General features: G+C 38.4%; 1 protein-coding gene across 9 annotated transcripts in view; it reads left to right on the top strand.

Annotated features, from left to right (window-relative positions):
- DNM3 (dynamin 3) overlaps nucleotides 1-24,465 on the top strand; it is a 522,795-nt gene that overhangs the window by 120,587 nt on the left and 377,743 nt on the right. For all 9 annotated transcript variants that reach the window (XM_040636206.1, XM_040636208.1, XM_040636209.1 and 6 more), the window contains exons 3-4: nucleotides 7,777-7,926; nucleotides 9,105-9,308. In XM_040636206.1, the coding sequence (XP_040492140.1) occupies nucleotides 7,777-7,926; nucleotides 9,105-9,308 (354 nt within the window). The remainder of the gene's footprint in view (nucleotides 1-7,776; nucleotides 7,927-9,104; nucleotides 9,309-24,465) is intronic.

The raw sequence follows: 24,465 nt of genomic DNA on the forward strand, positions 1-24,465 counted from the left end.
GGCCTTGCTTTCATGTGCCAGCACTCCTTCAGTGATCTGGGGCCACTTAAGCCTCGCATGTAGGATTTAGAGCTAGCCCAGCTCTTAGGCAAGAAAACTGTAAAGGTCATTGTTGAGCTGTAAATATCAAGGCAGCACTGATTGTCTCTCTTTACCCTGAGGTCTGCATTAGTGGCTTTGGCTTTGAATCCAATGAAAAATTCTCTATCTTCCATTCAGTGACCGAGTTGGCATCTTGGTTTTCTGCCTGGTATCCTCTGGCTCACTTGGGTCTGGAGTTCTGTCTTGACCTCTCCTCTGCCTCTGGAGTACCAGAACGCTGATCCTAAATGCTAGCGTTTGCATCTGGTCTCTGATACCTGCTTGGTACCCACCTTTTGTCTGCTATAAAACCTTGGTCCTCCTTAGTCCCATCCCATCCCATTGTTCTTAACCCGTGTGCTGAGACTTCGACCTTTTACCCACTGCTGGACTCTCTCAGATTGTTACCTTTTTTGGATTTCCTCTTTTTTTTTTTTTTTTTTCCTGATTGCTGGACTTTCCAATGTTTACCTTAGGGACACAATTGAATTCTACTTCAAATCTGGGTCTATAAAATTCATATCTAACTAACCCTGTTGCTTATTCAACCACAGTTTTAGGATCTTGCCTTCAATTAGGGATGACTTGAAGGCTTGAGGGAAGCATTTTTTTTTTTTCAAAACTGACATTGATCAATGGTATGCAAAGTGGCCTGCTTTAAAGAAGGAAGAAATCCACAGATGTTCTTTACTCTAAATATGATAGGCATTGGGGAAACACAGATGAGTAAAATGTAGCCTCTTTCCTTGAGGAAGTATGTTTTAAATATAGTCATACATAGACACTTTACAGCCAGTGAATTCAGCTAGTTGCACTGAAAACTATTCCCTCTTTATGCGACCCACGTACTCTATTTTCGTTGGAGCCCTGTGTTCACAAAACATCGCTATTAAAACACTTCAGAAATAAGACCCCGATAAAATATTGAAGACCCCAGTTCTTAGAATAAAGATTGACAAGAGATTATGTGCATGTGTTCCATAATTATTCTTTTTTACTTAACCTTGATTAATTGAAACATATGCATGTTTTTCCACATGGAAGGGGCATATTGGAAATATTTAAATTCTTATGGTCATGCTGTGCTTTTCACAGATGATTGGAATGCTGCCCAGGCATAAACCATCCCATCCTTCCCCCAAACAACTTGTCAGTTGTTTAACCTAGCATAATTTGTTTTTCATGACCATTAGAAATGACAGTGCTAAAATGTTTTACAGGGAAATAAAAATAAAGAAGAGTGATAGCTTTGATTTTTTAATACCCTTCTCCCCCCCCAATTATTCTTTGATATAAAAATGTGTCATAACCTTTGCTTCAAATGTAGGCTATTTTTAACACTGGGGAAACAGGGATGATTTTTAAAACTAAGAGTCTTATTTTGCAAAACTGAAAACATACTTTGAATTTTAGCAAGACAGTTTGTACCGACACACAGTAGAATTTCATGGATACATCATCAGGGTTTCAGTGCTAATATGCACATAGCCTTCATCCTTTATATGAGCTTGTGGCTAGGAAATTTAATCACTTTCTATTCAGATTGAACTTGGGCTGAAGTCTGGAATTGTTTGAGGAGGAGACGGTTTCATGTCCCCAACTACCAAGGATTTAGAATGAAAGGAATACTGAAAACATGCCAGGAGAAGTTGTGTCGCTGGAAACTGTACCTTTTAATGAAAAAAAATGTATCTCAGCCATAAGATGAGATTGTTAGACCTTCAGACATACTAGTTTACCATAGTATAAAAGTCTCAGAAGACACACATTTACTAGCTCTTTAAAAATGTAGCTACGGATCAGCTAGTACACCCCGTTCTATAGATTTTGGTTTAGGTGTTAGAATTTCCTTCATCCCCAAACTCATGTTAACACTTTCTGGGGTGAGTATAGGAAGTGATGCATTACTCTTGTGATAATCCTTTTCAAGATTTTCGTCTGTAATTGTATTTTTGGACAGCAGAGAAGTAAAGCTGTCATCTTTTAAATTCTGCATTGCTAATAAAGATTTATTTAGGATTGTGTGATGGTATAAGCTGATTGATGATTCTCCTCGATAGCAAATGTGGTCAGTTGATAAAAAACATGCATGACACCTCTGCTGTCCACCTGTTTGTGTCCACTCAGTAGGGGACAGAGATCTCATAACAGGACTGGCTTACCTTGTTGTTAGTGAGACACACCTTATTGACAATATAGTCCTGTAGCTATAAATTATAACATGTTTTTCTAATGAGAAAGTAGAATGTGTGGTCTGACCCCCCACTATACTGTTTGAGATAAGGGGACATAGACCTGTGAGTCCCCAGAGCTGGGTAGAGGATGGGTAACAGGTAGCTCCCTTCTGGCAACTCAGAGTAGGTTTTGCCTGAATTCCATCCTGTAGGATGAATTTCTTTCTAAGAGGCCCTTTGGGACCATAGAAAAACAGATTTTGTGGTTCCTGCTCCATTGGTTCTTCTGAAATGCTGGGCGGGTCTGAATCCCAATGATGGACATAGGATAGACCCAGTTGACATCCCTGCTGTGGTTACTCTTAAGTCCTCATTTGGGATCACTGTGTGTGTAATGTATTTTGCGGTAGAAATAATAGTATTTGTAGGGTTTAACCAGTGAGAATATGTGCAGAAATGCTTTTTAAAGACATAAAATGACTTCAGATAAATATGATAAATCCCTGCTCTCACCTGATGAATTCCACATGCTCCCTCCATCATCCGTTCACCCGTTTGTCTTGTCAACTCTCATTGCTCTGCTTCCTTTCTGTTCTTAAGGAGGAGCTGGCATGCTCCTTTCTAATGGGTCCCCTCATCCTTAAGATATCACTTCAGCACTTGTTTTTTTTCTCAGTTCCGCATTGTCACCTTTCCCTTAGTACTGGATTAATGCCATCAACCCCTGAACGTGTTATCAGTTTGCCCATCTTTAGAAAACCCTCCCTTGACTTCACCTCCCTCTCCAGCTGCCCTCTCACTGCTCTCCTCTCCTTTACCACAAAACTGAAAACAGTCATCCGCAATCAGTCTCCACTTCTTCTCCACTTCTCTCCTCATCATTCCAATCAGGCTGCCTCACTCCACTGTAGCAGCTCTTGTCAGCCTCCTGAAGGACTCTCAAGTTGCCCAATTCTATGAACCATTCTTAGTTCTCATCTTCCTTAACATGTTGGTGGTATTGGATGGAGTGGAAGTCTCTTACCTTCATGAAAAACCCTTTCTACTTGGCTTTGGGTCACCTCTTTCTCAGTTTCCTCCCTACCTTGTGGACCAGTCCTGCTTACTCTCTCCTGACCTCTGAACACTGGAACACCCATGGCCCAGAGCTCTGACTCTTCCCTAACTCTTTTAGTGATTTCATCCCCTTGCCTGACTTTAATGAATTCCAAATATATATTTCTAGCTTGGACTTCTCCCTAGATGAAAGACTAATGTATCTAGCCCCAAAGGCATTTTTGTGCTAATTAGAAAAAGGTGCCCTTTTCCTCAAGCACTTGACTGCCATCTTCTGGAAAAATTTCAGAATAAATAAACACTTAACAGATGATTGTGAATGTGAGTGGTATCTCTTACAGCTGTGTAATCCTCGGCCATCAGCAGCAGTCCTGGTTCTCCACTAGGGTAGTAAGTACAGAGGAGGCATCATGAGTGTAATAGGTCCGCAAGCAATCTCCTGATCCTCAAGCCCCATCTCTCGAACCTCTTCCTTTCAGTCTCTTCTATTTCAAAATTCTCCGCATTGCTGAGGCCAAACTCCAGGAAGCTGTTTCTGACTCTCCTCTCTTTCACCCCACCTTTAATCCATCAGCAAATCCTATTGGTTTTTCCTTCAAAATACGTTAGAATTTAGCCACTTCTCACCACTCCCATCACTGCTACCCTGGTCAAAGCCCCATCATCTCTCACCTCCATTATCCCAGTAGCCAGCTTCCTAGCTTACTCTCCAGTGTCTGTTCTCAACACAGCAGCCACAGTAACTTATTTAAAACCTAGGTCACACCATGAAGCCCTTCCAGTGGTCTATCATTCAGTCAGAGTAAAAAATTAAAGTCCCACAGGGTCCACACAATCCAGGTCTGCACCGCAGCTCTGACCTCATCTCCTGCCCCTCCCCCCACATGCTCTGTGAGCCAAACATGTTGGCCTTGCCCTCCTTCCCGTAGGTTTCCAGGTTCAGGAACTGCTGGCTTGCTCCCTTCTCCTCAGCTTTTGCTCAGATGTCACTTTATCATATCAGCGAAGCCTTCCTCAACCAAAGCATATAACAAACCAGTCCTCCTGCCCTAGCATTTATTATCTTCCTACTGTTCAGTTTTCTCCATAGCACTTATCATCTGGCACACCCACATTGTTTACTGTTTCATCTCATTCGAATTTAAGCTTCATGAGGTTAGAGACTTATTTTTTTTTCTCTTCTACAATTTCTTTTCTTTCTTTTCTTTTCTTTTTTTTTTTTAAGATTATTTATTTGTCAGAGAGAGAGAGTGTGCAGCAGGCAGAGGGAGAAGCAGGCTCCCTGCTGAGCAAGGAGCCCAATGTGGGACCCTGGGATCATGACCTGGGCTGAAGGCAGGCATTTAACCGACTGAGCCACCCAGGCGTCCCTCTCCTCTGCAATTTCTACAATAGTGCGTGGTGAATAGTAAGAGCTCAAAATATTAGTTGAATAAATAAATGAATACCAGCATCTTTAAATCTCTCTGCGGGACCCTATCCTTAAAAAGACACAAAGGTTTGAGATGGTACTGCACAATTCGAATCTTTCAATTTCGAAATAAAAGCATTTTTAAGAGACCAAGAATGAATTTAAAACTAATTTGAAAATTGCGTTGATTTTGCAGCTTTCTGAAGTCATTGGTTTCCTACAGAGAAAGCAAGTAGACGCCATCTAGTGGCGACAAGAGAAGTCTACAATTGTGTTACTTGAATTCTTGATTGGCAACATAATTGAAAATGTAGTCTCTGATCCAGAAGCTTATTAATTTTATGAAAGTAATATTTATGATAGCTATAAGTCCTCAAGTATGTCTTTTCCACAAAATATATTGAGCTGAAAAAGTACAGTTTCATTTCTTATAAATTATTTATGACTCCTTTTTACCTATTGATTTTTGTTTGTTTTCTTGGAATCTGACTGCCTTTGTTCCTTTTTATTTTTCTTATTGTTTTATCTTCTACTTATCTTTAAATTCTTTTTCTAAAAAAGGATTTTATTTATTTATTTGACAGAGAGAAAGACAGCCAGCGAGAGAGGGATCACAAGCAGGGGGGAGTGGGAGAGGAAGAAGCAGGCTCCCAGTGGAGGAGCCTGATGTGGGGCTCGATCCCAGGACCTCGGGATCACGCCCTGAGCTGAAGGCAGACGCTTAACGACCGAGCCACCCTGGTGCCCCTGTCTTTAAACTCTTATGTTCCCATGATACTGGCCTATCCACTGAGTTAGGTAAATAAAATCAAGGCTGTATCTTCTGGGAATTTAGATGCTAATAAAAACAGCACCTATGAGGGTAAACAGGGGAAAAGATGCAGTTATCACTTCAGGCCAGAATTCTGAAGCCTGCTGAATCTGTACTGTGTTCACTTCCACCACTGAGGAATGAACTGTGGGAGCCTTAGCCTGCCATTTTTCAGAAAATGGCCCATATTGTATGAAAAAACTAAGAAAGAAAAATACTCATGTCTAACTACATTGACAGGAAAGAATGAAATGAAGTCAAGTCTCTGTCGTTCTAACATTTGAAACATTAGGTCATTGCAGTTCTTTGGGAAATTAAAGCTTAAACTGGTTGGTCCACTTCGGAAGCCATGACCTTTCCAGTCCTGAGGAGCTGGGTGGCGTTGGGAAATCCGTGTCTGCCACCAGGAGGCCTGAGCAACGATCAGACAAGTTGCGAAGGTGGCGAAAAAAGCCTGCGAAGAAGATGAACACCTTGTGCCAGGGCTCAGATTAATCCTGGCCTTTTTACAGGGAGGAAGACTTTGCCTGAGTAGCTCCAGGGAGCAAAAGTTGGACCAAGGAAATAAGATCAGAAAGATTTCAGACCATCGTTAAGAAACATTTTCTGGGGCACCTGGATGGCTCAATTGGTTAAGTGTCCCACTCTTGATCTCGGCTCAGGTCTCCATTTCAGGGTCGTGAGTTCAAGCCCTGCATTGGGCTCCATGCTGGGCATGGAGCCTACTCAAAAAAAAAAAAATTTTTTTTTTTCCAATAAGAGTTTTTTTTCCAGACATCAAAGCCTCAATTTCCCATCAGTGGATGTTTCTGAACAGAGGCTGGATGATAACTGGCCCAGGATACGTTGGGCTATTAAGATTCTCTGATTCCCTAAAAGACCTTGCTTTTTCTGCACACGCTGAAACCCTCCCCACTCTTCAGTACCCAGTTCAAACCTCATTTTCTTTTTTAGGCATTGCAACTTGAAGCCGTCTTTCCTTTTTCTTTGAATGTAGATCAGCACCATTTCATGCTGACTGTGTTAACTGATGCTGAAATGCTTGAAGACGTCTTATAGTTGTCTCCCTACTGGCTTGGCCATAGTGGGTGAAGGTTAAATGTTTATGGTGGAAATGGTGGAAAGACTACCAATAATTGTCTCTGGCAACATCTGGGCTCCAGATACTTAGCCTTAGTCTAAGTTTGGTGCAGCAGTTCTTCAGCTAGTTATTAGAAAATCTAAAATATTTGTTCAGATTCATTCTCTTGTTAAGATTATAATTTTTAAAATCTAATCGTATCAGTTTCCTTTTTGAGTTGTGTTATATACCTGATACTTCTGGAAGGAGGAATAGAAATCAGTAGTACAACAATGAGTAAGATGTTACTCAAACTTAATCTAATTTTCTATTATTTTTTAAAAAAAGATTTTATTTATTTACTTGACAGAGACAGCCAGCGAGAGAGGGAACACAAGCAGGGGAGTGGGAGAGGAAGAAGCAGGCTCCTAGCAGAGGAGCCCGATGTGGGGCTCAATCCCAGAACGCCGGGATCACGCCCTGAGCCGAAGGCAGATGCTTAATGACTGCGCCACCCAGGAGCCCCTAATTTTCTATTATTATATATAGTTTTCCTACTTCCACAGATACTGATGTTTTTTTTTCAGATTGCAGATAAATATTTTGTTGGATCTAAAACTCTTTTTTTCTTGAGAAATTGTTTTTAACTATACAAGTTGGTGTGGTATCTTGAATAGTATATTTTAAAGCTAAAATATTCCATATATTATTTCTTTTAAAAGAATTAAGAACATTTTGTTTCTGAATTGTCTTGCCTTCTGCAGCTATATTTATATAACTTAGTATTCTCTCTTAATAAAGTGGTGATATTGAAAAAGGACATACTAATAGGATAAGGTAGATTTTGAATGTACCCTAGACTTAACAGTCAGTTGCTGTTTGCTTTATCATTTGGAGGGCCAAAATTCTCTTTAAATTATTTAATAGACCGATTGATTTAAGGACTGCTTTTAGTACTTACTTGCTCATCTGAAAATTAGCAAATTTAGCATTCTTAGCATTTGTACCATGTTTAATATTTCTAAGGCATTAGCTGTGTTTCTTAGTAACTGCGGTATTCTCTCATTTTAATGGCTGAGGAGACAATATGGGATACTTTGACTTGTAGTTAAAGAAACGTTGTTTCCTTACAATTACTGCAAGAGTGCATGGGTTTTAAGTTACGTTAATTTGTCTTTTGTAGAATATGCTGAATTTCTACATTGCAAAGGAAAAAAATTTACAGATTTTGATGAAGTTCGCCATGAGATTGAAGCAGAAACAGATCGAGTGACTGGAATGAATAAAGGCATTTCTTCCATACCCATTAATTTACGAGTCTATTCTCCACATGGTAAGTAAAATAACAAAATTCCAAATTTTTGTCCTCAAAAATTTTTACATTAATTGACATACATTATTTGTGTAGAAGATGATTTGTTCTCTCAGAAAGCCCTGGGTTTCTAGGATTGTGTTTGGGTGCCACCATAAAGGGAATGGTCCATAAAGTTCACAGATTTATGGCAAGGCTGGAGGACATGATTTTTAAAAAGATCAGAACTGAGTAGGTCACTTAAAAATTTTTCTTTATGTTTATTTTAAACTTTCAGAATTTCAAGGAATAGGCATGAAAAATTCCATTTTTTAACATCTTTAGTCTTAGCAAGAATCTTAGAGGTACATGGTACTATTGCTGAGTCTTCCTATTGGATTTTCCTATAACTCTATATATTTCTATTTATTCTCTTCCTGAGGAATCAACAATGATTTTTTCCAGACTATCAGCAGAAACTTACAAATTAGATAACCAATTCATGGTATGTGATATGGAATAGCCTCTATTCTGACTACATTTTCAGTGGGGCAGATTTTCATCTCTAATCTTCTACTGAGCTCTGTTGCTTTTAAAATGGGGCATGAATGACATAAGCTCAATTATGACTTCCCAAGAGGGTTTGGTGCCAACTCTGTTGTGTGCAGAGAGCGATAGCCAGGTTGCAGCTGGAGTCACTGATGCAGGGGTAGTTCCTGTTCTCCTGATGGCACACCATGAGTCTGGCTGGTTAGCCTACACAGTAACCGCATGGTACCACAACGGCTCACAGCTTTCCAATAGGCTAAGTGTCTAACCCCCTCTAAATAGTATATGATGCTTTTGAAGCGAGGGACAAATCTTACCCTTAAGAATTTTATGCCATTTGAGGGCAATGTACAAGACCGGGAGACAGCGTATGCGCTTCTTGTTCAGTTTTGGAATTATAACTCACTAGTTACAGATATGACAGCTGTCTCTTAGCTATGCAGATCAGTGCCCGTCAAATTGGGTTAAAACGATCATTTGGTAAAACACAATCATATCATAAAAATGGAGGAAACTAACAAAGCCATTTTTATTCTACACACCAGTTGGAGTTAGCTCAATATACAATATGTAAAGCTGAGCTTGTTTTATTTCCGCTAAAGAGACAGATGTTGTTGCATTGTTATTTTTTAGCATTGAGGGTATATGTAAGACTCTTCTGTTCCACACAGTGTTAAATCTCACACTTATCGACCTACCTGGAATTACTAAAGTGCCCGTGGGAGATCAGCCACCAGATATTGAGTATCAGATCAGAGAAATGATTATGCAGTTCATCACGCGGGAGAACTGTCTGATTTTGGCTGTTACCCCAGCCAACACCGATCTTGCAAACTCAGATGCATTGAAGCTAGCTAAAGAAGTTGATCCTCAAGGTAAGTGTGTGGTCTTTAAGATGAAAAAGAATTAGTTTAAAATGTCAAGGGTTTGGGTATATTTCAAGGTAACACAAATTCTCATAACTTACTTTCATTGTTAATTTAATTAGCCATTATTAATATTGTTAGATTTTTTTAAAATTTAAGATGCTGAAAGAAAAATAACTATGGGATATAGTCTGAACCTATATAAATAAATGTAAGATTAAGTGAGATCTAAGAAAACAGGTATATCTAATCCTCATGAACTACTTATTTTAAGAAGCCAATAAAATAAACTTCTAACAGTCCCCTTTAGTTATTAAAAGAATTACCCAAATATACTCCAGTGAAAACACCTTCTGTTTCTTGTATGTTTTGTGTCTTTAAAACAGGAAGCCCTGTCTCACATTTAGGTCCTTCATCCATTTTGAGTTTATCTTTGTATATGGTTAAGAAAACGGCCCAGTTTCATTTTTCTACATGTGGCTGTCCAATTTTCCCAACACCATTTATTGAAGAGACTGTCTTTTTTTCCATTGGAAGTTCTTTCCTGCTTTGTCAAAGATTAGTTGACCGTAGAGTTGAGGGTCCATATCTGGGTTCTCTATTCTGTTCCATTGATCTATGTGTCTGTTTTTGTGCCTGTACTATGCTGTCTTGGTGATCACAGCTTTGTAATAGAGCTTGAAGTCTCGGATTGTGATGTCACCAGCTTTGGTTTCCTTTTACAACATTCCTCTGGCTATACAGGGTCTTTCCTGGTTCCATACAAATTTAGGATTATTTGCTCCATCTCTGTGAAAAATGTCAATGGTATTTTGATGAGGATTGCATTGATGTAAGCTGGTACAGCCACTCTGGAAAACAGTATGGAGGTTCCTCAAGAAGCTAAAAATAGAACTACCCTACGACCCAACAATTGCACTACTGGGTATTTACCCCACTGATACAAATGCAGTGATCCGAAGGGGCACCTGCACCCCAATGTTTATAGCAGCAATGTCCACAGTAGCCAAACTATGGCAAGAGCCCAGATGCGCATCAATAGATGAATGGATAAAGAAGCTGTGGTTCATATATACAATGGAATACTACTTACTTTGGTTCATATATACAATGGAATATTACTTACCCATCAGAAAGGATGAAATTACCATTTACATCAATATGGATGGAACTGGAGGGCATTATGCTGAGTGAAATAAGTCAATCAGAGAAAGACAATTATCATATGTTTTCACTCATATGTGGAATATAAGAAACAGTGCAGTGGATCATAGGGGAAGGGAGGGAAAAACAGAATGGAAAGAAATCAGAGAGGGAGACAAACCATAAGAGACTCTTAATCATAGGAAACACGCTGAGGGTTGCTGGAGGGGAGATGGGTAGGGGGATGGGGTAACTAGGTGATAGGCATTAAGGAGGGCATGTGCTGTGATGAGCACTGGGTGTTATATCAACTGATGAATCACTGAACTCTACATCTGAAACTAATGATGTTCTATATGTTGGCTAATTGAATTTAAATAAATAAATTTTAAAAATAGGAATTAAAAATAAAACATTCTAATGCATGTAAAATATCATTTAGCTTATAATTATTTGACATAAGCATATACTATAAAAACAGGGATTTTATGTTATTAGCATTTCAGAATCCAGAAAAATACCTTATTTCTGCTGACATTTTGATTTTTTTCTTTCTGTGAGGTGAGTAAGAATAGTTTGTCTTCAGAGATCCCAAAATGGGGCTGTGTGTGTGTTTAAAGTAATTGTGGAAAGGCACTCTGTGATGAGTCTGTTCAATATGGAGATGCATGTTCTCCAGTTCTAGGAATTCCTTTTTGATAATTAATTGCCCCTATTTGCTCTGTTGTCTTTACCTGAAATCATTATTATTAACATGTTAGAACTTCTGGATTAACCCTCTTTTTAAAAAAAATCCTTCTCTTTTATTGTGTTTCTTTGTGTTTATATTCTATTTTTTGCAAAATTTACTCTATCTTCAGCTCTTCTGATTAGTTTTTCAGTTCTGGTATCATTTAAAAAGTTCCAACAGCATTTTCTCATTTTGTGAATGTTTTATTTATTTATTCTTTTATTTATTTATTATGTTTTTTTAACATGAATATTTTAATTTTTAAAAATAGCACCATGCTCTTGGTTTTGCGAGTACACTATCTTCTCTAAAGATTTTAATGAGAGCTCTTTTGAGGATTTCCTTTTGTAATCTACAGTGTCTCTGAGTCCATTTTTTCTAGTGGTTTTTCTTGGTCATTGTCTTTGATGTCAGAGACCTTTGTTCAAATGATTGATCTTTTGCTGCTTGTGCAGATGTAAGAGTAAAGCACTAACAAGCTGATGGAAATTCTATATGTGTATGAATGGGACTCATTGACTAATGGACTTTATCATAGGGGGATGGGGCTGGCCATTTTTTTAGGAGACTTTCTCAGCTACTGTTGGATGCGATGAGTATTTCCACTTGTGCTGGTCTGGTGTAACCTGATGTCCAGTGGTCTCAGAGTCAAGAGGAAGAACTGAGTTGGCAGAGGGTGTGGGGTGGTTCTCACTGTTCAGCATGTAGACTTTTAATTAGTGCCTCTGCTTTCATAATGGCATTCNTGAAGGTCTTCTTGAGTCCAGAGTCTCTCTGGTTTATCCGGTTCTGAAAGTAAATCTTCAGTATTCTGCTGGGGTCAAGGAGGAGTAACTATGTGGTTATGCAAGATGAGAAAAAGGGTCTGGAGGTCTATCAACATTGCAGATGCATTTTCAGCCAATTCTCCTATTTTCAACTTCTCTCACACCCCAGCGTTGGTGCTGTTAGTTCCTAGATCTTTCCAGAGTTCTGCAGTAGTAACTGTTTTACTTCTTTTTGGCTTCCTCTAACATCCCTGACATTAGTGCTTGAAACAAAGCAGGTGGAAGTTACAGATGGCTAGATGGGGATCATCCCCACAATTCTCTTTCTAATATCAGTGGGTTGGAAGACCCAGATTCAGGATTGGGTTTAGAGTCTACTTATAAAAATGATGCTAAAACACCTTTGTCCCTGCAGCCTTCTTGTCCCACAGGAAACAAAGCCATGGATATCTGATGGGAACGGAGATAGCATTTCTGTCAGTAGATTCTAGCAAGTACAGCACAGTCACGTTCCTGCAAAGTCCACACTTAGTCCGGATGAAGCTTCATGGAGGAGTACAAATGATATCCCTCAGTCTCCAATTCTACTTTTGTCAGTCTTTGGTTCCATCTTCTTGGAGTTGGTTCTTTTCTCAGATAGACTGTCCTCACAGGTGACAAGATCGTTGCAGTTGTCTCAGCTTCATATCCTCACGTCTTTGAAGATAGTGAAAGAAGAGCCAGTGGAGAATCTTTTTTTAAAGATTTTATTTATTTATTTGTTTGTCAGAGAGAGAGTGCACGCACACGAGCAGAGGGAAAGGAAGGCAGAGGGAGAAGCAGACTCGCTGAGCAAGGAGCCCGATGTGGGACTTGATCCCAGGACCCTGTGATTATGACCTGAGCCGAAGGCTTAACTGACTGAGCCACCCAGGCGTCCTGAGAATCTTTTATTTTTATACATTCTGAATTTTATAGGAAATATAAATTAAAAGAAAATTGGCCAACTAATATGTTCTAAAAAATATCTGCAGTTAGTTCTTGAGATTGATTTAACATATTCATGTTATATTTTGCTCCTTTTGTTTAGAAGGGATTGTTAATGGCAGTGACTATATCTCATGCCTCAGGCTCCTCAATAGAAGATTCATTTATAACCCAAAACAGTAACTCTCATGTGATGACATATCATTAGGTGGGAGTAATTAATGTTGGTGGAAGGAATTGTCAGTTTACCAGAAAAGAATTAGTCTTTATAATCTCACTGACAGTATTTACAATGTGTTGTTACAACATAAGCAAACATAAGTAAAATAAAGCATTAAGTTTCAGTCATGGATTTATAATAGTATGCTACAAATCTTTCTCCAGAAAGTTAAATTTGAATTTTATTTCCTAATGTAGGCCTGGCTTATTTTTTTAAATTAATTTTTTATTTTTATTTATTTATTTTTTTTTGATGTAAAGTTCGATGATTCATTAGTTGCGTATAACACCCAGTGCACCATGCAATACGTGCCCTCCTTACTACCCATCACCAGCCGGAATGGGATAGGCTGGTGAAGGCCTGGCTTATTTTATAAGCCTATTGTTTTAGATGCTACTTAGAAGTTGCCATCTGAATGTTCATGAACTTACCCAAAATGAGCCTTATTTCTTGTGGATCAGTACAACTCCTGCTTTGTCAAAGAAAGGCCTTCATTACTCCAATTTTTAATATCCTATATATGATAGTCCTCAGGACAGATTTTTGTAAATTTTACAGATAATTGGCAGATAATTTTGCAGGTAATTTTGCAGAAAAGAGAAGACATTCAATGCCAATGTGTGCCATTTACTTGTCTGACCGATTCCTTCGTGGTGATTGCTAAGGAGCACAAATTAAGTCATTGCCTGAAGACTCTTAAAAGTATGATTTGGGGTTCATTAATAAAAGTCCCTTGCTAACTTTGAGAATTGTAATTTGTTTTCATATCCCAGTTTAAACTCCAAAACTCCTAAACACTCTTATGTGTGAGAACCCTGAAAACTATCCAACGGGTTTGCATGGTGCTCAGCTCTCCTCCAGAGACCCACTTTGGTGTGTTTCTATCCGGTGGCTTTCGTGGTCCTGGACGTCACTGAAGTGCCAAAGTAAGGGGGTGAATTCTTTCCCAGACCAATAGAGTTCACGTTGTGTGTTTTCAGTAGTTGTAAAAGAATTAAAATAGAGAAAGGAAGAAGCTGGAAGGGACTTAGAATCTGGTATCTTGGGATATGTTGTATTGGGATTGACAAGTAGAGACTTTCATTTACTTTCTGTGTCCTTCTAGTCATTCTGTGAGTATGTTTTAAATTTCTGTTTCAGAGGTCTAGTTTTCTTTATAATTACAACTTTGGTAAAAAAGTGGTGACACCAACTTTGGTTATTTAGCTGTGTGTTGCTTAATTTCCACATTTTTGTGAAATTCCCAAATTTCCTTCTGTTATTGATTTCTAATTTCATTTAATTTTGGTAGGAGAACATACTTTGTAATGTATCAGTCCTTTAAAATTTATCAAGATTTATTTTATGGCTTAACATGTGGCCTGTCTGGAGAATGTTGCATGTGCATTTGAGAAGAATGTGTTTTCTGCTGTTTTGGGGTGTAGTGTTCTATAGGTATTTGTTAGGTCTATTTGGTTTATAGTGTTACTCAAATGTTGTTTCCTTTCTTGTATCTGGTTGTTTTATTACTGAAATTGAGATATTAAAGTCTACCACTATTACTGATGAATTGTCTGTTTCTCCCCTCAGTTGTCAGTTTTTGCCTTATGTATTTTGGGACTCTGTTGTTAGGTGAATTTTATACTTGTTATGTCTTCTTGATGTATGGGCCTTTTGATCATTAAAATGCCCTTTTTTGCATCTAGTAACAATTTTTGTCTCAAAATCCTGTTGATAGTTGTATAGTTACTCCAACTCTCTTTTGGTTACCTTTTTCCAGGTATATCTTTTTCCATTGTTTACTTTCAACCTATTTGTGTCTTTGAATATAAAATATATCTCTTGTAGACAGCATATAGTTGGATCATTTTTTAAAGCCCATTCTCTAATATTTGCCTTTTGACTAGAGTGTTTAATCCATTTCCATGTAATGTAATCACTGGTAAGGCAGAATTTATATGTTTTCTGTATGTATTATGTCTTTTGTTTGTGTATTTCTCTTTTAGGCAATAGAGAAATAATTTTTTGTTAAAAATGTATTTTCTTCTGTACCATTTTAATTACCTTGTCATTTATTTTAATGTTTTTTTAAAGTTATTTTCTTACTGGTTGCTATGGAATTAAAATCAGCATCTTAATTTATAACAATGTAGTTCAGACCAGTACAACTTAATTTCAACAGTGTACAAAATTTTCCTCCTATATAGCTCCATTTCCTCCCCTTCCTTTGTGCTAGTATCATTATACAAATTACATCTTTATATATCACATGCCCATCAACACAGACATGTAATTATTCCTTTATTCACTTGTCTTTTAAATCAGAGAGGAGAAAAAAGAGTTACAAATTAATACTAATACATTTGTATTTTCTTTTATATTTACCCATGTAGCTACCTGTACCGGTGTACTTTATTTGTGTAGATTTGAGCTACTTTCTAGTGCACTTTCTTTTCAGCCTGAGGGACTCCAGCTAGTATTTCTTATAGGGGAGGCCTGCTAGTTAGTGGGATTATGAGTTTTTATCTGGGAATGTCTTAATTTCTCCTTAATTTTTGAAGGAAAATTCTTAGTTGATAGTCTTCCCCACCCCCAACCACTTTTCAAGTACGTCATCTCATTACTTTCTGACCTCTATGTTTTTTTTTCTTTTTTAATGAGAAGTCAGCTTTTAATCTCATTGAGGACCATCTTGAACATGATGGCTCTTTTTTTCTTGCTGCTTTCAGGATTTCCTCATTATCTTTGAGAGTTTGATTATGATATGTGTAGGTGTGGATCTCCTTGATTTTATCCTTTTTGGAGTTTTAGGGTTTTGGGGAGTGTAGATTAATGTTTTTCATCAAATATGGGACATTTTCAGCCATTTTTTTTTCTAATTTAAATTAAATTAAATTGAAGTTAGTTAACATATAGTATAATATTGGTTTCAGGAGTAAAATTTAGTGATTCATCACTTAAACATAACACCCAGCACTCAGCACTTATCCCAAGTGCCCTCCTTAATGCCTATCACCCATTTAGCATACCCCCCCCCAACCTCCCCTCCAGCAACCCTCAGTTTGTTCTCTATAGTTAAGAGTCTCTTATGGTTTACCTCCCTCTCTGTTTTTATCTTATTTTATTTTTCCTTCCCTTCTGTGTTCATCTTTCTTGTTTCTTAAATTCTATGTTAGTGAAATCATGTATTTGTCTTTGTCTGACTGACTTATTTCACTTATCATAATACACTCTAGTTCCATCCACATCGTTGCAAATGGCAAGATTTTATTCTTTTTGATGGATTAGTAATATTCCACTGTGTGTGTGTGTGTGTGTGTGTGTGTGTGTGTGTGTGTGTCTCACATCGCCTTTATCCATTCATCAGTTGATGGACATCTGGGCTCTTTCCATATTTTGGCTAATGTGGACATTGCTATTCTGAACATTGGGGTGCAAGTGCCTCTTTTGAATTTTTGTATCCTTTGGATAAATTTTGTATCCTTTGGGTAAATACCTAGTAGTGCAATTGCTGGGCCATAAGGTAGCTCTATTTTTAACTTTTTGAGGAACCTCCAAACTGTTCTCCAGAGTGGCTGCACCAGTTTGCATTCCTACCAACACCTGTTGTTTCTTGTGTTGTTAATTTTAGCTATTCTGACAAGTGTGAAATATATTTCCCTGATGATGAGTGATGTTAGCATCTTTTCATGTGTCTGTGAGCAATCTGGAGGTCTTCTTTGGAAAAGTGTCTATTCATGTCTTCTGCCCATTTCTTAACTGGATTATTTGTTTTTTGGGTGTTGAGTTTGGTAAGCTCTTTATATATTTTTGCCCATTTCTTAACTGGATTATTTGTTTTTTGGGTGTTGAGTTTGGTAAGCTCTTTATATATTTTGGATACAAAACCTAAATAAGGTATGTTGTTTGTAAAGATCTTCTCCCAATTCCATTGGTGGTCTTTTAGTTTTGTTGATTGTTTCCTTCACTTTGCAGAAGCTTTTCATCTTGACAAAGTCCCAATAGTTCATTTTTGCCTTTGTTTCCCTTGCCTTTGGAGATGTGTCTAATAAGAATTTGCTATGGCCGAGGTCAAAGAGGTTTCTGCCTGTGTTCTCCTCAAGGATTTTGATGGTTTCCTGTCTCCAGTTAGATCTCTCATGCATTTTGAATTTATTTTTGTGTATGGTATAAGTAAGCCATCCAGTTTCATTGTTCTGCATGTTGCTGTCCAGTTTTCCCAACACCATTTGTTGAACACAATGTCTTTATTCCATTGGATATTCTTTCCTGCTTTGTGGAAGATTAGTTGACCGTATAGTTGTGAGTCCATTTCTGGGTTCTCTGTTCTGCTCCATTGAACTATGTGTGTTTTTGTGCCAGTACTACACTGTGTTGATGCCCACAGCTTTGTAGTATAGCTTGAAATCTGTAATTGCGATGCCTCCAGTTTTTTCTTTTTCAGAATTGCTTTGGCTATTCTGGATCTTTGGAGGTTCCATAGAGATTTTAGGATTGATTGTTCTGGCTCTGTGAAAATTTCTGGTGATGTTTTGATAGGGATAGCATCAAACGTGTAGATTGCTTTGGGTAGTATAAACATTTTTTTTTTTAAAGATTTTATTTATTTATTCGACAGAGATAGAGACAGCCAGCGAGAGAGGGAACACAAGCAGGGGGAGTGGGAGAGGAAGAAGCAGGCTCATAGCAGAGGAGCCTGATGTGGGGCTCGATCCCATAATGCTGGGATCACGCCCTGAGCCGAAGGCAGACGCTTAACCGCTGTGCCACCCAGGCACCCCTGTAGTATAAACATTTTAATAATGTTTTTTCTTCCAATCCATGAACATGAAATGTTTTCCATTTCTTTCCATTTCCATTTCCTCTTCAATTTCTTTCATAAGATTTCTGTAGTTTTTGGAGTACATATATTTTAAGTCTTTAGTTAAGTTTATTCCTAGGTACTTATTGTTTTTGGTACAAGTGCAAATGGGATCAATTCCTTGATTTCTTTTTCTGCTGCTTTGTTATTGATGTATAGAAATCCAACAGATTTCTGCACATTGATTTTATATCATACAGCTTTGCTGAATTCATGTGTCAGTTCTAGCAATATTTTGGTGGAGTCTTTCAGGTTTTCCACAAGGAGTACCTTGTCATCTGCAACTAGTGAAAGTTTGACTTCTTCCTTGCCGATTTGGATGGCTTTTCTTTTCTTTTTGTTGTCTGATTGCTGAGGCTAAGACTTCCAGTACTATGGTAAATAGTAATGGTGAGAGTGGACATCCTTGTCTTGTTGCCAACTGTAGGAGAAAGGCTCTCAGTTTTTCCCCTTTGAGGATGGTAGTAGGTGTGAGTCTCTCATATATAGCCTTTACAATGTTGAGGTATGTTCCATCTCTTCCTACTTTGTTGAGGGTTTTCATCAAGAAAGGATGCTGTATTTTGTCAGATGCTTTTTTTTTTGCATGTATTGATAGGATCATATGGTTCTTATCCTTTCTTTTATTAATGTGGTGTATCACGTTGATTCATTTGCAGATATTGAACCACGCTTTCAGCCCAGGAATAAATCCCACTTGGTCGTGGTGAATAATCCCTTTAAAGTATTGTTGGATCCTATTGGCTAGTATCTTGGTGAGAATTTTGGCATCCATGTTCATCAGGGATAGGTATTAACTCTTCTTAAATGTCTGGTAGAATTCCCCTGGGAAGCCATCTGGCCCTGGACTTTTGTTTGTTGCAAGATTTTTGATTACTGATTCAATTTCTTCTCTGGTTATGGGTCTGTTCAAATTTTCTATTTCTTCCTGTCTCAGTTTATAGATTTCTAGGAATCTGTCTATTTCTTCCAGGTTGCCCAGTTTGTTGGCGTAGAATTTTTCATAGTATTGTCTTATAATTGTTTGTATTTCTGTGGTGTTGGTTGTGATCGCTCCTCTTTCATTTGTGATTTTACCTATTTGGGTCCTTTCTCTTTTGTTTTTGATAAGTCTGGCTAGGGGTTTATCAATTTTGTTATTTTTTTCAAAGAACCAGCTCCTGGTTTTGTTGATCTATTTTTTTTACTTCAATATCATTTATTTCTGTTCTAATCTTAATTATTTTCCTTCTTCTGCTGGTTTTAGGCCACATTTGTTCTTCTTTTTCCAGCTCCTTTAGGGTGTAAGGTTAGGTTGTGTATTTGAGACTTTTTTTTTTTGCTTCTTGAGGAAGGCCTGTATTACAATATACTTCCCTCTTAGAACTGCCTTTACTGTATTCCAAAGTTTTTGGACTGTTGTGTGTGTGTGTGTGTGTGTGTGTGTGTGTGTGTTTTAAGATTGATTAATTTATTAGAGAGAGAGTGCTCGCATGCACATGTGAGTGGGTGGAGAGGCCGAGGGAGAGGGAGAGAATCTCAAACAGGCTTTCTGCTGAGCACAGACCCTGACGTGAGTCTCAGTCCCTCAACCCTGAGATCATTACCTGAGCTGAAACCAAGTGTCAGGTGTTTAAGACACTGAGCCACCCAGGTGCCCCTAGACTGTTGTGTTTTCACTTTCATTTGCTTCCATGTATTTTCTTATTTCTTCTTTAATTTCCCAGTTAACTCATTCATTCTTTAGTAGGATGTTCTTTAACCTCCGTGTATTTGTGGTCTTTCCAAATTTTTTTTGTGGTTGACTTCAATTTTCATAGCAAGGTGGTCTGAAAATATTGCATGGTATGATCTCAGTCTTTTTGTACTTATTGAGGGTTGATTTATGACGCAGTATGTGATCTGTTCTGGAGAATGTTCCATGTGCACTTGAAAAGAATGTGTATTCTGATGTTTTAGGATGAAATGTTCTGAATATATCTGTTAAGTCCATTTGATCCACTGTGTCATTCAAAGCCATTGTTTCCTTGTTGATATTCTTCTTAGATAATCTGTCTATTGCTGTGAGTGGGTGTTAAAGTTCCCTACTATTGTTATATTATTATCAATGAGTTTCTTTAAGTTTGTTATTAATTGATTTATATATTTGGCTGCTCCCAAGTTTGGGGCATAAATATTTACAAATGTTAGATGTTCTTGTTGGATAGACCCCTTTATTGTGATATAGTACCCTTCTTCATCTCTTATTACAGTGTTTGGTTTAAAATCTAGTTTGTCTGATATAAGTAGGGCTACTTCAGCTTTCTTTTCTTGTCCATTAGCATGATAGGTGGTTTTCCACTCCCTCACTTTCAATCTGGAGGTGTCTTTGGGTCTAAAGGAGTCTGTTGTAAGATGGGTTTTATTTTTTTATCCGTTCTAATACCCTATGTCTTTTGATTTGAGCACTTAGTCCATTTTCATTCAGAGTAATGATTGATAGATACAAATTTAATGCCATTGTTTTATCTGTAAAGTCGCTGTCCTATAGATTGTCTCTGTTTCTTTTTAGTCTTTGTTGTTTTCAGTGTCTTTCTTCCCACTCGAAGGGTCCCCTTTAATATTTCCAGAACAGCTGTTTTACTGTTCATGAACTCCTTTGGTTTTTGCTTGTCTTGGAAACTCTTTATCTCTCCTATTCTGAATGACAGCCTTGCTGGATAGAGTATTCTTGGCTGCATATTTTTCTCATTTAGCACATTGATATATCATGCCACTTTCTTCTGGCCTGCCTAGACTGTGGACAGGTCTGCTGCTAACCTTATGTGTCAATCCTTGTAGGTTGCAGACCTTTTATCCCTAGCTGTTTTCAGAATTCTCTCTTTATCTTTGTATTTTGCAAGTTTCACTATGCTATGTCTTGGTGTTGACCTGTTTTTGTTGATTTTGACGGCAGTACTTTGTGCCTCTTGGACTTGAATGCCTCTTTTCTTCCCCAGATTAGGGAAGTTCTCAGGTGTAATTTGTTAAAATAAACCTTCTGCCCCCTGTTCCAACTCTTCTTCTGGGACTCCTATGATACGGTTATTATAGCACTTTGTGGAATTGCTGAATTCCCTAAGTATTTGTGATCTAATAGTTTTTTTTCAACTTCTTTTCAGCTTCATAAATTTCCATAATTTTATCTGTCTCTTTTGAAGATTTTATTTATTTATTTTTGCGAGAGAGAGAGCGCGTGCATTTGATGCACATGCATGAGATGGGGGAGGGGCAGAGGGAGAAACTGACCCCTGCTGAGCAGGGAGCCCAATGTGAGGCTTGATCCTGGGACCTGGGGATCATGACCTGAGCCGAAGGTTGACGCTTAATTAACTGAGCCACCCAGGTGCCCTGTAATTTTATCTCTGTATCGCCTATTTGATCCTCAGCTTCTTCCATCCTCATTCTAATTACATCCAGTCAGTTTTGCATCTCAGTTATAGCATTTTTTATTTTGGCCTGACTAGTTTTTAGGTCTTTTATCTCTTTAGCCAAGGTTTCTCTGGTGTCTTCTTTCTCTTTCAAGCCCAGCTAGTATTCTTGACTGTTCTTCTAAATTCTTGTTTAGATATACTGCTTGTATCTGTTTTGAGCAAATCCCTGGCTGTGATTTCATCTTGATCTTTCTTTTGGGGAGAATTCCTCCATCTTGTCATTATGTCTAGGTTTCTGTCTTTTGCATATTATGAAAGCTTGCTGTGTTTCCTGCTCCTAGAATAATAATACTATATTAAGACATCATACACCGTCCAGGGCCTAGGGCTTCAGGAGGTGTTTTTCGCATATGCTGTGTGCACTCTGCTGTTGTGTTTTTGGTGCTCTGTCCTACAGGTCAGTCTTCTTTAGAGTTCCTTCTTGCTTGCAGTGGGGAGTTCTGGGACCTTTAACTAACTGTGCTTTGATTTGTTTGCTAAGATAAGCCTGATTTAAAAGGAAACAAAAAAGCGTGATACCACAAAAGAGAAAAGGAAAAGGAACAAAAAGCAAACAAAGTATCATCCTGATTCCAAAGGAAAAAAAAAGAAGGAAAAAAAAAAAAAACCAGTCTGATCCAAAAAATGAGAGAAAGAATCAAACAAACCAAATGAACAAAAAACTGTAAGCCTGATTCCAAAGGAAAAGAAAAGAAAAAAAAAGTCCAGTCCTATTTCCACCAGAACTGAAGCTGTCACTTTGGAGCACTCTGTGATCGGTAGACTTATCAGTACAACCTGTTGTTGGTCTTTTGAGGGAGAGGCCTGCCATGCTGGCTCAGTCAGTCCTGCCCTTTTAAAGCTGTCCCTCCCAGTTTCAGCGGGCATGGTTTGGTGTAAGCAGCTCCAGTCTCCACTCAAGTTGCTGTGTTTCTTCCTGAAGTCCCACCATGCTGGTAGGCTGGAGGGGCTAGGAAGAGGTGGTGGAAATTACCCCACCCTTTCAACTCTGATGAGGGGAACTTGCAGCTGCCAGTGTTTAGGAGGCCCTCACAGAAAAGCGAACAGTCTCCCCTCTTGTGTACCAGGCTTTCATTAGATCCCTGCCCTCCACCTGTCTTTGTCTGGCCAGTGGCATGCCCAGTGCCACAGTTCTCCTGTGTTTTATCTCTGGCCCGAGGCTGGTATTCAAAACTCCAAATCTTAAAGGACTCTGCAAGGCACAGGCCTAGTCCCCTCTCCCAGAGGAGAGCGTTGAAGTGCTGCACCCTGCACTGTTCTGTCCTGGAAAAGCAGTTGCAGACCCATGTAGGTGCCTGGAGTCTATGATGAAGTACAGCAAAAAGCTGCGATCAGGTTGTCTGTCCTCTGTGTGCACCTCTGTCCCCTGCTGTTGAATGGCTACTCTGTGGTTCCTGGTGGGTCTTTTGTCCTTGGAGAGGCAAAATACCTTCTTCCAAATATACTCCAGGAAGAGGAGTATTCTTTCTCAGTGAGACTCAGAGGATCCCCACACTGGGACATCTTGTGTGAATCCTACACACTGCTCTCTCTCCCACTCTCACTCTTTCCCTTACTTCTCTGCACCCTCCTCTTTCTGGAACCTTGGCTTTTCTCTCCCCCAATTCTTAATCTCTGAACCGGGCATTTGCCATGTTCTCTCCCTCCAATTGTAGATATTGTTTTCTTAATCCTCAGATCGATTTCCTAGTTGTTCAAAGTGATTTGATGTTGATCTAGCTGTGTTCGAAAGACAAGCAAGCTTGGGGCCCCCCTACTATTCTGCCATCTTAACTCATATCCCAGCCATTATTTCTTCGCCTATTCTTTCTTTCCCTCTCCTCTCTGAGGTTCCCATGAAATGTATGTGTGTATGCTTTAGGTGTCTCAGAGGTCTGTAAGGCTGTGTTCATTTATTTTCTTTATGGTTTTTTGTTTTTCTTTTCTGTTTCTCAGGTGTGAGGAACAATCTAATTGACCTATCTGCAAGTTTGCTGATTCTTCTGCTTGCTCAGGTCTTCTGTTGAATCTGTCTAGGGAATTTTTTATTTTTATTATTTTTATTTCCACCTCCACAGTTTCTACTTGGTTCTTTTAAAAAATAATTCTTTCTCTTTATTGATATTCTGTATTTGGTGTAACATCATTCTTGTACTTTTAAAAATTATGTAGATATGGTTTTCTTAGTTCTTTGAACAAATTTAAAATAGCTGATTTAACGTCCTTGTCTGGTAATTTCAATGTGTGGGCTCCTCAGAGATTCTATTGAATGCTTATATTCCTGTGTATAGGCCATACTTTCTTTGCATATCTTGTAGTTCTTTCATTGAAAATGGGACATTTTAAGTAATATAATATGGCAACACTCAAAATCAGATTCTTCTCCTCCTCCAATGTTTGTTTTTGTTGCTATTTGTTGCTGTTGCTGTTGTTCTTTGTTTGCTTAGTAATTTTCCTGAATTAAATCTGTAAAGTCTGTATTCTTTGTTGTGTGTGGTCATTAGGTACTTTGCTCAATTTTCTTATTGGTCAGTTAATAATCGGACAGAGGTTTTCTTAAGTGTACAGGGCCAATAAGTCTCCTAGGATTTGGTGAGGGTGTGGTGTGTATTGTGGAATATGCCTTCAGTACTCAGAGTAGGCAGGCAGTTTACAATTCTGCCTTAGCCTCCACTTCCTGTTTGTGTAGAGCCTTAAGGTTAGCCAGAGGTGAGAGTTTGGGCCTTCTCAGATCTTTCCTGAGAATGTGCACAGCCTCACACATGTGCATGGCCTTTTAGATTCTAAATTGTACATATATACAAATCTCAAAGATCTCTATGGCCATCTTATTCCCCAGCTTTTCCTTTTAAGTTTTTTGGTCCACTTTTTCTGCCCCAACTCTTATTGCTGCTCGAAGTAGCTGTGATGTTAAGTAATTGCCACTGATTGTTTTTGTTGTGCTTCCCAGGGAAGAGGCTGTTTGTGCTGAGTATACCCCAAGTCAGATTAAATAAAGAAAAGCTCTATGAATAGGTGTTTTTAGAGAACTGCTAGAGGGGTTAAATGATTACAGTTCTTGGAAAATGGTATTTTTGGTGTATTCTAACC

The sequence above is a fragment of the Ursus maritimus genome, unplaced genomic scaffold, assembly GCF_017311325.1.
Source record: "Ursus maritimus isolate PB19 unplaced genomic scaffold, ASM1731132v1 scaffold_2, whole genome shotgun sequence".
In the NCBI taxonomy this organism is placed as follows: Eukaryota; Metazoa; Chordata; class Mammalia; order Carnivora; family Ursidae; genus Ursus; species Ursus maritimus.